The sequence below is a fragment of the Leptodactylus fuscus genome, chromosome 1, assembly GCF_031893055.1.
Source record: "Leptodactylus fuscus isolate aLepFus1 chromosome 1, aLepFus1.hap2, whole genome shotgun sequence".
Taxonomy (NCBI): domain Eukaryota; kingdom Metazoa; phylum Chordata; class Amphibia; order Anura; family Leptodactylidae; genus Leptodactylus; species Leptodactylus fuscus.
The window spans coordinates 205,264,969-205,279,241 of NC_134265.1; the positions used below are offsets into that span (position 1 = coordinate 205,264,969).

The following is a 14,273-nucleotide window of genomic DNA, read 5'->3' on the forward strand; positions in this document are numbered from 1 at the left end:
TTCATTTTTCCGTCTGAACATACAGCTGTTGTGCCTTGCCAAAAAGTTAGATTTTTTGTCTCATCTGTCCATAGGACATTCTCCCAGAAGCTTTGTGGACTGTCAACATGTAGTTTGGTAAATTCCAGTTTGTCAGATTTAAGTTATCTCTATGACCATTGTGGGTTTTTCTTTCATTAAACGAGGGCAGCGCCGCACCTCCCATGAGGCGACCTGAAGCGAGCACTTCAGGTGGCGCTATGCCAGGGCCTCAGGGAGGGCGGCATTTTTGCTAACCTAAGCCAGTCCAGGACAAGCTGTCCTGGACTGGCTTAGCACCGAGCGGTGGTTTGGGGAGGCCACTGGAGCAGCGCTGCTCCAGCAGCCTCCCCTCACGCAGAGAGCAGGCAGTCTCCGGGCCTGCACTCTGCCGGCGAATGGTGCTAAGCCCCGCCCCCTTCAAGTCGCCACACCCCCTCCACTAAGTCACGCCCCGCTCCGCCCCCTCCCCCGGCGGGGTGGGGGCAGCTTTCTGTAGTTCGCCTCGGGCGGCGAAAGGGGAAGGTTCACCCCTGAATGAGGGGTACCAACAATTTTGTCCACGTGTGTATATGGAAGTCCTGTGATTCCCAGTGTCATATTTGTGGCATACAGACAGCTATATTCATCATTTCCTTATAAATATTTCTTAAAATTTTTACCTGTAAAGTCCCATTATTAAACAGCATTAGCAGAGCCTGGTCTGTCTTTAAAAAGTGAAGCAGGCATAAGGTCCTGACAGAACGACTGGGTGATGCTCTGAGATCTCCACCCTGTAAAAGCAAAGTTTCTACTTTAGTACATACCGTGGCCATGACTAATAACTAGGTCTACTTTAGCCTCAATAACCCATCAGAATTAATGGATGAGATCAGAGCTTCAACTATGCTAACAATGCTTATTCACAGACTTAAAGTCATAAACCCGAGGTTAAGATATCTTGTAGAAACTAAATTAGAAATATACCCCCCACTGAATTGCACAGCATCACAAACGCTTGACTCCATTCACACTTCTCCCACTGCAATTATGCAAAGAGGATGAATGAGGGGGATCAGAAGCCCTATTGTAGTGAGATCCAAAATATTACGACACTTATCTATCCAACATCACGCAGACTACAGTCATATGTGATGCTTCCATGGATATTTATAGTGCACGAAAACCCTGTAATTTTGTCCAGGAAAAATACCATACCTCCAAAATATTTTCTTTCATGTACTGTGAAAAGAACCTTAGTATCTTCAATTTTATGTCAAGCTTGCATGGGGGGCTCCATTCAGGGAATGTAATGTGCTCTTGTGAGCTTGTTGAGTAACAAACCTTTCTGAAAGACATGAATATGAATAGATGATGATGCAAAAACATTATGGTAATGTTAAATGTGAATTGCTATTGTGTTCACTTTACTTACTGCAAATGTGGAGAAAGAATTGCGTGAGTTCCATCACTCAGTAGGACTCCTGTACAGTTGTCTGATAGCTGGTAACCAAAACCATATTTATTAGAATAATCCACCCATTTGGTCACCCACAGTATGGGACAAGTGACCTGAACTTTGGGATCCACATCACCTAATGAATGAAAAAGATAAATTCACGACCTCCTTACCGAATTTTCGTAGGAACTAGATTATTTCATCTACACTTTCAGGCCACTTCAGACACGGTCAGTATTATGTAATCCAAAACCAGGAATGGATCAAAGCACAGAAGGGCAAATCTTTCAATTATAATTTTTTTTTTTGCATAGTTTCCATTTTTGGCTTGGCTTACAAATACTGATGAAAAATTCTGACCAAATACTGACTATGTGAAAGTGGCCTTACATTCAGAAAACAATTATCAATTAAGATGAACAAAAAATATCTCTAAATGCTATAGCCCAAATTTACTATGCATTATTTGAACCAAAACTTTATCACATGTCATTTTAGGCTAAGGCCTCATGTTGTAGAAACACAGCATTTTTAGGCTTGCGTCAGTACCAAAATCTAAGTGATCTAGGATATTGCTTACATTTTTAAGATATAATTTACATATTTTTTGCCGCAAATTCTAATAAATTAGAAATCCACTGAGACCATGCTCCCACCCACTCTGCATAATTTTACCTGAAGTTTCATGAACTTACACTAGACAGTCTGAACTTGCAACAGACTCATCACAGTGGTTAATTCTTAATGATAAATGTGATGCCTAGGTTATGCCATCTACTGGCATACTATGTGTCAGAAATCTGTGCCACAATTGTGGCATAGTAATGGTGTATATTGGTGCATCCTATGCCCCGCCTCGTTTGACACACCGCACCACTTCTTGTAGTTAGCCACACCCTTGTTGAAGATCGCAAACATTTCCAAAACCCAAAATAAATGTGTTTCCTAACATATATGCCAGTTTTTGAGAGTACATTTATTATTCAGGATGGTGCAAATTTACTACTGCAAATTAGGAGGTTAAAGCAAAAAAAATATATCTTAGGTGTAGAAGAAAACAAAAGGTCTGCTATGGATAGCTTCACACTACGGTTATTTAATGTCTGTTGCTCTTATCCGTCACGGGATGAGAACAACGGAAATAGTTACTGTACATAGTGTGGTTGAAAAAAAACTCATCTATCATAGTTCATCAAGTTCAACCAGGGGATGGGAAAAGTCATGACTTTCTATACATTTCTAGAACCATCAATGCAATTTTACTCTAAAAAGACAACTAATCCTTTTTCTGAAGCTGTCAGCAGTTGCTGCTGTGACCAGTTCCTGTGGGTAGGCTATTCAACAGATTCACAATCCTTACAGTGAAGAAGCCTTGTCAGCTCTTGAGATTAAACATTTTTTTTCTTCAGATGGGTCCTCACTCCAATCCACTGCATCAATCCCACACAATGAGAGTGATGGTTTTGAAACCACCATTTTATGGGCTAAAAATTTTAAAGGGGCAAAAACTCTGCTGCGGCACCCAAAGGGACAACAAATCTCTGCTGGTTAAAGGCTCAACTCACCCAAAGGGCAAAAAACTCTGCTGGTGCAAGGCTGAACTAACTTAAAGGGCCTAAAACTCTGCTGGTAAAAGGCTCAAGTCACCTCAAGGGCCTCAATCTCTGCTGGTAGCTCAGCTTAAGGGCCTCTAACTTAATTTGGAAGGGCTCACGTGAAGGGCCAGAAAAGTAATTTTTGGAGGTCTCACCACATCACACACACACAAACAATGACGGTTAAGGCTGTTGGATTTCCCATTGCCTATGCCATCTGTGATTGTCATGGGCAACGTGATTTAAAGGGGTGCATGCTAATGTTTCTTCAGCTTTAAATTTGTGTTTCTGTCCATATTAATGTAGAGTAAAGAAGGTTTCCAAGTATTTTTCCACTTTCCATATTGAGTTTGGAGTGTCTAGTTGATAGGCTGTGATAGTGGGGTAATACAGGGACTTGGGCGTGTTAGATGCACCCAGGCATGCTTCCCCTGCTGTCCCAGTTACATTCCAGAGGTGTTGGCATCATTTCCTGGGGTGTCATAGTGGACTTGGTGACTCTCCTTAGTCGAATTGTGGTTTCCCCTGAAACGGGCATTTTTTCCCCATAGACTATAATGGGGTTCGATATTCGGTCGAATAGTCGAATATTGAGGGGCTACTTGAAACGAATATTTCACTACTCGATCATCTCTATTAGTTACCTTACAACAGGGGTCTCAAACTCGCGGCCCGCGGGCCGCATGCGGCCCCCCGAACAATTTTGTGCGGCCCGCACAAGCCTAGGGACGCCGGATCCGAGTTGAATACATTGCGAGATGATTATATCCACTAGCCGCTACGTTCCGGCTAGTGGACATATAGGCGCGATGTGATGACGTCACATCATCACATCGCGCCTACAGGTCTATTAGTGAAACTGCAGAGCGCATCGGGGGAGCGTTGCATGGTGAGTATAAGTGTTTTTTTGTGTGTTAAAGAGGACCTTTCACCATTTTGCCTACAGGCAGTTCTATATACTGCCGGAAAGCTGACAGTGCGCTGAGTTCAGCGCACTGTCGGCTTTCCCGATGTGGGCCCAATGTGAAGCGCTTACGGTCCGGTACCGTAGCTCTTCTATGGTCAGAAGGGAGTTTCTGACACTCGCGCTGTACTGTGGAGTGGGGAGGAACTCCCCCCTCCCTCCCTGATAATGCTTGTCTATGAACGAGTACTGCGAGCAGAGGGAGGGGGCGTTCCTCCCGGCTCTCACAGTACAGCGCGATTGACTGTGCTGTGAAGAAGGATGTCTCTGACTGAGTGTCAGAAACGCCCTTCTGACCATAGAAGAGCTACAGTACCGGACCGTAAGCTCTTCACACTGGGCCCACATCGGGAAAGCCGACAGTGCGCTGAACTCAGCACACTGTCAGCTTTCCGGCAGTATATAGAACTGCCTGTGGGCAAAATGGTGAAAGGTCCTCTTTAAACATTGAGGTGGAATGAAGGGGCTCATGACACTGGAGGCAGACGAAGGGAGGGGGGAGAACGGCATGACACTGGGGCAGAAATGGAGGGACATGAATCTGGGGGAAGATGGAGAGGACATGAATCTGGGGGAAGAGATGGGGGGACATGATTCTGGGGGAAGAGATGGAGGGACATGAATCTGGGGGCAGAGATGGAGAGGACATGAATCTGGGGGAAGAAATGGGGGGACATGAATCTGGGGGAAGAGATGGAGGGACATGAATCTGGGGGCAGAGATGGGGAGACATGAATCTGGGGGCAGAGATGGAGGGGACATGAATCTGGGGGCAGAGATGGAGGGGACATGAATCTGGGGGCAGAGATGGAGGGGACATGAATCTGGGAGCAGAGATGGAGATACATGAATCTGGGGGCAGATGAAGGGTGTATATGTAACTGGGGGAAAGATGGAGGGGGGACATATAGCTTACGGCTGACTGTAGGAGGATTATACAGTGTGGGGGCACATGAAAAATGAATGGGCGGAGTCAACATAAAAGTGGGTGGAGCTAAATTTGCCACGGTGCGGCCCGCCGACTGGCTGGGATCTTGCTCTGCGGCCCACATGCTGAGTTGAGTTTGAGACCCCTGCCTTACAGCATAATACCATTGATGCTTATGTGACTGTATAGATCTCTTCCTTCCCGTCAGCCATGTCCATTCTCATTCTATGGTTGGACATCATGCACATGTTATTTTCAACCATACTATGTAACTGTGTAATCTAAAAATGTGCGAGATTTATCATCAAGCATCAGCCACTGTGATGGACACTAAGAATATCTGTCTAAATGTATTCTGTCTACAAATCAGATGAGTAATAAACCATTTTTTTTTTACCTGATACAATGTTGTGAAAACAGTCCTCTAATATCCACATGAGGTTTTCCACAACTCTCTCCCTTGAAACATCTTTCTGTTCTGCAAGAAAGTCAAAGAAAGTAAAACAAAAAGCCTGATCAGGACATTCAAGGTCCACTTGGGGTCTATGACAGTTAATTCACACTTATCATGCTTGGATGATAGATTTACTAATCCTGTTCATTTGTTAGACGTGCAGACTTAGACCAGACAGTAAAATGTATGAGATAGGGGCCACACGGTGGCTCAGTGGTTAGCACTACAGCCTTGCAGCGCTGGGTCCTGGTGTTCTAATCCCGCAAGGAGTTTGTATGTTCTCCTCGTGTTTGCATGGATTTCCATCCCATATTCCAAAAAGACATACTGATAGGGAAAAATGTACGTTGTGAGCCCTCACAATCTACATTAAAAAAAAAAAAAAAAAAGTATGAGATTTAACATAACGGCTGATGTTGAATGATAAATCTGGTGCATCTTTATACTGTCTAGTTGCCTAGGATCTGAAGATGTTTGATACTGATGACCTATCCACAGGGTAGGTTACTAGCATCAGATCAGTTGGGGTTCGACATTCAAACCCCTAACTGATCAACTGATGCAGCTAGAAGACATGAGTATACAGCTGAAAGCAGCCCTGCTCCTATTCAAGTGAATGGGAGTGGGGTTGCTGTTCTAGACACCAGCACTACAGTGTACAGAGCGACTGGAACTGCAGCCACAGTTTCATTCACTTGAATAGGAGAAGGGCTGCCTCTGGCTTTATGCTTACAATATGGCTTCCTGTGGCTGCATTGGCTGGTCAGTTCGGAATCTGATACCGATGACCTATCCCGTGAATTGGCCATCACTTTCAAAAATCTTAACATCCTGGAGAACTCCTTTAACCCTGCTAATGTGCAATCACTGAAGAGAACCATGTCATATAGTCACTGCACAGGGATAAATCAGTGTCACCACAACCATTAGATGCCTTTTTACAAAGAAATAGCACCGACGCTCTAATATATAATTCTTATTTCTTTTTCTCATCCCTTTCAACCATATTAACTTTGTATCTATTACTGGTGGTGGCCCCAACATCACAGAACAGCCACTGCTGGTGCTTGGCACTAAATTTAAATGGGCCAATCACCGAAAAACCAATGGCTGCTACTAATATAAATAGTGGCAGTGATGCTTTCTGTGATTGGTCCATTTGAATTAAGCTCCCAGACACTTTCTTTGGTGCTAAATTCAAATAGCAATAGCAGCAGGAGCTTCGCTATGAAATTTTGTTTTTTCAGCCTCTGCCATCAATGTGTTAACTATCCCTGTGCTGTGATATCATTGTGTCACAGTATAGGGATAAATCAAAGCAGAGCCACAGCGGCAGTGATTTTTCACTGTAGGAAGCGGGGAGTGAGGAGGAAAGCGCTGCCTGGCAATTCATGTGAATTGCTGGGTAGGTCTTGCAATGTAAATGCAGGCATGGCAATACAAATTAATTTGTTGTAGTGCAAGTTAACAACACAGATGGATCACACACTGCAATCCGTTTCTAATGTTACCAAATGCTACATTTGTAGGTTAGATTTTTTTGGTGCAAATTAAGCCAGAATTCTATCATTTCTAACTTGCTACAAGTTGTTCCCTGTCGTCCGTACCAGCGGCACAATGTGGGGTATTTCTGCCCCTGTGTGCTGGTAGGACAGGCGGATTTTTAATTAGCCAATCAAAAGCGTGGCTGGCCCTATAAGAGGGCACAAGAACCTCCCCTCTGCGTGTTTTTTTCTGTCCTGTGTGGTCAAGGACAGGTGGGGAGGACTTGTGTCCTCTTATTTTAGGCTCTATGGGTTACCTACCTTTGGAGCATAATTCTTCTTTTTTCAGTTTCTGACCTTCTTGATTGAAGGTTCCTTCCCCTGTCTGGGAAAAAAAGTTTTTTTTGTTTTTTTTTTTAGCCTGCGTGGCTCCTTTCCTTCCCTCCTACCTCCCTCCCTCCCTCCCTCCCCTCCTTCTCCCTCTGGCTCACCTGTCAGCACATCTCGTGCTGGTGAGTTGGCCCGGCACTCTGCCGCGGGGCTCTCTCGCTGTCGCTCGCGGACGTGCTCTGCCGGAACTAGGTTCCCGGCGGAGAGTTTCCTGCGTCCGCATTTGCCGGGCGCACACTTCCGGTTGTGCCCGGAAGTATAGCGGCGCCATTGAAAGTCCTGGCGCCGGCGAAGGATGTTTACTCCGGCTTTCTGCTTATTGCAGAATCTAGCCTGCACGCACGTCCGGGCCAGGAATTGAGGGGGTAGGCGCCCCTGCTGGGGCTGTATGAAGAGGGGGGGGGTAACCTTTTTCTCTTCCTGGAGGGTACATGTGATTATGGCCCCTCCCATTTCCGGCCGGCCGGGTTAAAGGTCAGGCCGGCCGGTTATTAGTTACCTTCTCCTTTCTAAGGCGGAAGGCTGTGCATCAGAGGTTGTTGCTTAGCTTCAAGTCTCCTTTTGCCTCCAAACCAAACCTTCAGTTTCTTGTCACCTTGCTGTCCGGTCTAGGACACGGTAAGATCTACCCCTTCTTTTGATATTTGGTAGAATATGTTGGTGACAATTTTGCATGGTCTATGGTCTCTCTGTAGGATATGTCTTCCTCTACTACCCCCCCTGGGGATTATAGGAGGAAATCTACTGCCAAAAGGAAGCACCTTTCCTGTTTTGACTGTGACACACCGCTCCCTGATGGTAGGTAGCGGCTTAAGAGGTTATCCCTCTGGGGTACTACCGGCCCTATAACCCGCCTATTATTTTTAGGCTATGAGTGGGCCCGTTGTCGTGGTTGCAGAGGCCCCCCACCTGAGGAGCCTTCTCCTAGAGATATGATGGCCTGGGTCAAGGAGATGGTGAGTTGGGCATCGCTTGGGTAAGGATAATTCCCTTGCTTGTACTCTCTCTTTATTTTTGCAGGATGATTCCCTCAAAGGCATACAGTCTACCTTGTCTCAGCTCGCCAAGAGACCATGCACAGAGCATCGTTCCTCGTCCCTCCCTCCCCTGGAACATCTACGGGTGGCAGAGGATGTTTCCTCCGAGGACGACTCTGTAGTTTCCAGCAGACCTGTGTTCCACTATGAACAAACAGGCAGGCTGCTGAAGTCCATCCGGTCTACAGTGGGCCGAGATGTTGACGGGGAAGCCTCCACGTCTGCCTCTGGGGGACATATTGCCTTCCATGCGGACGCCACGCTGACCGACCTCATGGTGCAGCAGTGGAAGCAGCCAGAAAAAGGACATTCATTATCCAGGATCTTTAAGCACCTGTTCCCTATGGATTCAACTCAGTGGGATTCCTGGGGGCCTCCCCCGAAGGTGGATCTAGCCGTGGCGAAGTTGTCTCGTAGAACCCTGGTGCCCCTTGAAGATGGATCAAATCTTCAGGATCCTTTGGATCGTAGGGCTGACGCCACCCTAAAGAAGGTTTATTCTGCTTCCTCTGCCCAAGCCTCAGTAGCCATAGCCTCTACCACTGTGGGCGATTTTCTTCGTAACCGCCTAGCCACCTTGGAGCGGGATATTGATTCCGGTGTGGACAGGGATGACATCTTGGCTTCCATGAAGAATATTCATAGGGCCGCAGATTTTTTGGCGGAATCTTCTCGCCATCAGTTGAGAATTTCAGCCAAGTCGATGGCGTTGTCCACTGCGGCCCGCAGACCCCTGTGGCTAAAGCCTTGGCGTGCAGACTTTGCATCCAAGGCTGCTCTTTGCGCGCTCCCTTTTGAGCCAGGAAGAGTATTTGGGCAGGGCTTGGATACTATCATAGAGGGATTAGCTGAAGGTAAGGGGAAGTCCTTACCTCAAGCTGCCAGGGGCAGACGTGCCCCCTCTAGAGGCAGAGGTTCCGCCTCTAATTATAGACGCCCAACCCAGCAAAGGCGTCCCAGATATCGTCCTAGAGGTTCCGGACGTGGTGCTTCCAGGGAGGACACCAAGAGGAAGCCGGAATTTTGACGCGGGGCAGCTCCCTGTGGCCCCCCTTCCTGTGGGAGGACGTCTTTCAGTTTTTTTCAGAGCTTGGGTCACCCATATTCAAGATCCATGGGTGCTAAGAATTATACAGCACGGTTATCTTATCAAATTCCACCTTCCACCTCCAGATCGGTTTGTTGTCACCAGAACCCTTCCACCTTCCCAACAGGCCAGTTTAGAGGCCTTGGTCGCCGAGTATGTCATCAAAGGCGCCCTGGAGAAGGTCCCAGCCTCAGATCTCGGTCTGGGAGTTTACTCCCCCGTCTTTCTGGTCCCCAAAGTCACCGGGGGCTGGAGAATGATAATAGACCTGAGGTATCTCAATCGCTTTATCAAGAAGAGGTCATTCCGTATGGAAACCGTGGATTCCGTGTCTGCTTTTCTCCAGCCAGGAGACGTGATGGTTACCCTCGACCTGAAGGACGCCTACCTTCATGTCCCTATTGCTCACTCCCACAGGAAATTCCTCAGGATTGCCGTTTCTATGGCCGGCCACAGGGAGCACTTTCAATTCACAGCTCTGCCGTTCGGCATCACATCCGCCCCCCTGGTATTTACCAAGGTGATCGCTCCGGTTGCTGCGGCCCTCAGACTACAGGGCCTCTTCATCGTTCCTTACCTAGACGACTGGCTTCTGAAAGCTCAGTCTCCTGCTGCTCTCCTCCAGCAGCTCAACCTTGCCATCAGTTTCCTACAAGAGTTAGGATGGATCATCAACTGGGAGAAGTCCGAAATCGTTCCTTCCACACGGAGGAAGTTCTTCGGGTTCATAGTGGATTCAGAAACGATGCAGATCTTCCTCTCCAGCCCAAGGAAAGAAAGGATCCAGGCCGGTGCACGATTTCTATTACACACCCGGCGGGTAACTATCCGCACCGCCATGAGGGTCCTCGGCCTAATGTCATCCTCGGCCAGAGCAGTCCCTTGGGCTTTATGGCATTTGCGTCCCCTGCAGATGGAAGTGTTGACAACCTGGAACAGGTCTCCACGGGGACTGCACAAGAAGATCTGCCTTTCTCCCGCTACCCGTCTTTCCCTCAGATGGTGGATACACCTGAAAGACGGAAGGTCCACGGTCCCAACATTGTGGACCCTGTTGACAACAGATGCATCCCAGTGGGGATGGGGGAGCCCATTGCCAGGACAGGACTGTACAAGGACGATGGAGATGTCCGGAGCTGGGATCTTCCAATCTCAAGGAACTCAGAGCTGTGTACTTGGCCCTAGTGCACTTTGCCCCGGAGTTGAGAGGCAAGTCTGTCAAAATCAGGTCAGACAACATGACGGTGGTAGTTTACATAAACAAACAAGGGGGCACCAGGTCACCAACCTTACTGAGAGAGACGAATCTTATATTTGCCTGGGCAGAGAAGAACCTAGTCCAGTTATCCGCTGTTCACATAAAGGGCTCCCTGAACATAGTAGCGGATCATCTGAGTCGGGGTATTACCGTATCAGGAGAATGGTCTCTCAATCCAGACGTTTTTCAACAGATCGTCCAGAGATGGGGTCTCCCGGAGGTCGATCTAATGGCTACCCGACTCAATGCCAAGGTAGGGACCTTCTGCTCCCTATACCAGGAGGACAATCCCTTGGCAGTGGATGCCCTGTCCATCCCATGGAGGTTCAGGCTGTTTTACATATTCCCTCCAATTCCAATCATACCGAAGGTATTGATCAAAATAAGACAGGACCAAGCCTCGGGAATAGCCATAATCCCGTTCTGGCCAAAAAGGGCTTGGTTTGCTCAGCTCATACTAATGAGTCAGGGCATATATTGGAGGCTTCCCCCTCTCCCAGATCTGGTAACCCAAGGAGAGCTGAGATGCCAGGATCTGAGGAGACTCAACCTGACAGCCTGGAGGTTGACCAGTCCCTATTGAGGAATAGAGGACTGTCACAAGCCGTCTTGAAGACCCTATCCAGCGCCAGAGCGGATTTGACTAACAGGAATTACCGTCGAATTAGTAACATCTTTAATGCCTGGTGTCTGCAGCATCAAGTGGACTCCACTGGTCCCCCGACTGAGGCGATCCTGGACTTCCTTCAAGACGGACTAGACAGAGGTCTGGCTGCGGCCACACTCAAAGTACACGTAGCGGCCCTGTCCGCCTATCTGGGGAGGCGTTTGTCTCAGGATCCTTTAGTGAGCACCTTTATTAAAGGGGCAACTAGGCTGAGACCGGTGGTGAACACCCCTGTCCACCAATGGGACCTGATTCCGGTCCTGAACGCTCTTTGCGACCAACCATTCGAACCCCTGGAAGAAGTCTCACTTAAGTTACTAACTGGCAAAATGGCTCTACTATTGGCAGTCTCAACTGCCAAAAGAGTTAGTGAGCTACAAGCCTTGTCTGCTGAGGAGCCATATGCTATATTTTTTCCGGACCATGTGCAGCTTAGGTTCCTCCCAGGATTTCGTCCCAAGATTCCATCCGCTGCAAATAGGAACCAAACTTTTTCTCTTCCAGCATTTTTTCCCTTCCCCTCTTCATCTGAAGAGGAAAGATGGCACAGGCTGGATGTTATCAGATGTCTGCAAATTTATCTGCAGCGTACTCGCCCTTTTAGGCAGGCCGAAAACCTGTTAATCAGTTATACGGGGAAGAATAAAGGCGCCAAGGCCGCCAAGGCCACGATATCCCGCTGGGTCTCCGATACCATAAAAGTCGCCTATACCGCCCAAGGGCGTCCGGTCCCATCTTTTCTTCATGCCCACTCGACCAGGGCAGTGTCCACCTCTCAGGCTGAGAGGAGTGCGTTGTCCTTGGATCAGATTTGTGCAGCTGCCTCCTGGGCATCTGAGTCCACGTTCATTCGGCATTACCGCCTGAGGGACCGGGTGTCCGATTCCTCTGCCTTTGCCCAAACCATTTTGAGCTCTGTCATGGAATAATCCCGCCCATCTTTGGGCCTACTTGCTATATCCCCACATTGTGCCGCTGGTACGGACGACAGGGAACAAGTGATTATGAAGATAATCTTGTTTCCCTTAGTCCTAACAGCGGCACAAGATTTCCCACCCTGGGAATCATATCTTATGTATAAAACTGTGTATAAATATGGAGGTACTTTTGTATTGACACGCAGAGGGGAGGTTCTTGTGCCCTCTTATAGGGCCAGCCACGCTTTTGATTGGCTAATTAAAAATCCGCCTGTCCTACCAGCACACAGGGGCAGAAATACCCCACATTGTGCCGCTGTTAGGACTAAGGGAAACAAGATTATCTTCATAATCACTTGTTCAAACACAGTTGGACAAATTTACTAAGTTCTTCATTCACATTCAGGGTCATCTGCATTATTCACACAATGTAAGCCATCTGTCCAGACATCTCAATAGAAAAAAAAACATGCATCTGTACTTTAAAAGACATTTCCAATACAGATTTTGGTTATTCTTGGGCAATTGGCTCATGTATAATAATGGAGAACATGCATTAAGACCAGCATTTCACCAGTCTTAATCCATGGTCTGCTGGAGTTAGATGTGCCACAGTTATCAAGAGGCACAAGACAATATGACTGCAAATTATAAGCCTAAACTATGTTAAGATTATTCGATTGGTAGAATTGAAGCTCACTCTGAGAGGCCGACCTGCTCCTTTGGTTCATTCTTCCTCTCATTAGAATGTTCAAAGATTTGTAGCATGCTCTTACTGTTTCTTCTGCTTTTTCATCCTGTCAAGAAAGTGGTCAGTAGTTATTCTCTATGCTGAAAAGTATGGAGCGATTCTATAAAGTTTACACCTACTTTACTCTTTATAATGAAAGGGGTATAGAGTCTACTGTTGCAGCTGGGCCCTAATGTATGGGTGGGATTTACATCTCCTCTTCACCATATAAAATATAACCATTTAAATAGGTTGACCAGTTGTTTTTTTTTATTGATGACCTATTTTCAGGACGATCAATAAGAAATCAGTGGGAATCCAACACATGGGATCCCTGCTGATCAGACGTTTGGAAGGGCCACAGTGCTCATACAAGTGCCATGACCCCTTCTTTGTTTACCACATCTATGGGACCAGGCTGAAAAAGTAGATTAACTCTTGTTTTTCAAGTGAGTGGCGATATGTTGTTTTTCTTTGAGAAAATAGAAGGTTACTTCCTACTTGGTGAATAAGACCAAATCTGCATACAACTTTCCAGGGGTCATTTCTTTTGAACAAACTGATGGATCTTTAAAAAAAAAAAAAAAAAAAAAAAAAAAAAAAGCCAAATTTACACCTGATTTATGCTCAGACACCTTATACATTCCCTCCCTTCTGCAGCCAGTTTTCTTCTAAGGGTTTGGCGATTTTGTTTTTTTCTTCTTGCATTGTAGAAGCTATAAATGTTTTTTTCTGATGATATAGTCATATGAGGGCTTGTTTTTTTGCGGGATAATATGCATTTTCTAATGACACAATTTTAGAGTGTCTATAACTTATTGACAACATTCTATTATTTCATTCCTGAGGGTCGGGGATTGAAAAGAAACGTCAATTCTAGCATTGCTTTTGAATATTTACAATTTTTTGTCCTTTGCCATACAAAATGAATGTTATTATAAATTTTATTATGAGTCGTTACAATTTTGGTAAATTTATATAATTTTTTTTACGCGTTACTAGTTTTACTAAATAAAAATCAATTTAGAGAAAAAAAAATATTGTTTTTGCTTTGCCATCTTCTGATACTGTTTTGGGATATATATTACTTTTTAATAATTTTTTATTCCATATTTTGTTACGCGAGATGGTAAAAATATCGTTACTGCATAGGTCTAACTGGAAGGATTGAGGCAGAAACTGAAGATTGCAGACTTGGGGCCACAGAATGGGTAGGTCATCAATAAAAGATCAGAGGGGGATTAACAGCCGAGATCCCTGCTGTAGATGTTTGAAGGAAATATGGCGTTTGTGCAAGCAGCGTAAT

At 46.2% G+C, this 14,273-nt stretch overlaps 2 protein-coding genes across 2 annotated transcripts in view; one reads left to right on the plus strand and one right to left on the minus strand.

The window, feature by feature from the left end:
* The window catches only part of C1H19orf25 (chromosome 1 C19orf25 homolog), a 245,185-nt gene that overhangs the window by 19,756 nt on the left and 211,156 nt on the right, over window positions 1-14,273 (plus strand). The gene's annotated exons all lie outside the window — the stretch shown is intronic.
* Window positions 1-14,273, minus strand: part of PLK5 (polo like kinase 5 (inactive)) — a 36,361-nt gene that overhangs the window by 2,032 nt on the left and 20,056 nt on the right. Inside the window, exons 10-14 of the mRNA XM_075283353.1 lie at window positions 12,938-13,034; window positions 5,341-5,421; window positions 1,433-1,592; window positions 1,216-1,345; window positions 681-791 (exon numbers count right to left, since the gene is read on the minus strand). Of these exons, the coding sequence (XP_075139454.1) occupies window positions 681-791; window positions 1,216-1,345; window positions 1,433-1,592; window positions 5,341-5,421; window positions 12,938-13,034 (579 nt within the window). The remainder of the gene's footprint in view (window positions 1-680; window positions 792-1,215; window positions 1,346-1,432; window positions 1,593-5,340; window positions 5,422-12,937; window positions 13,035-14,273) is intronic.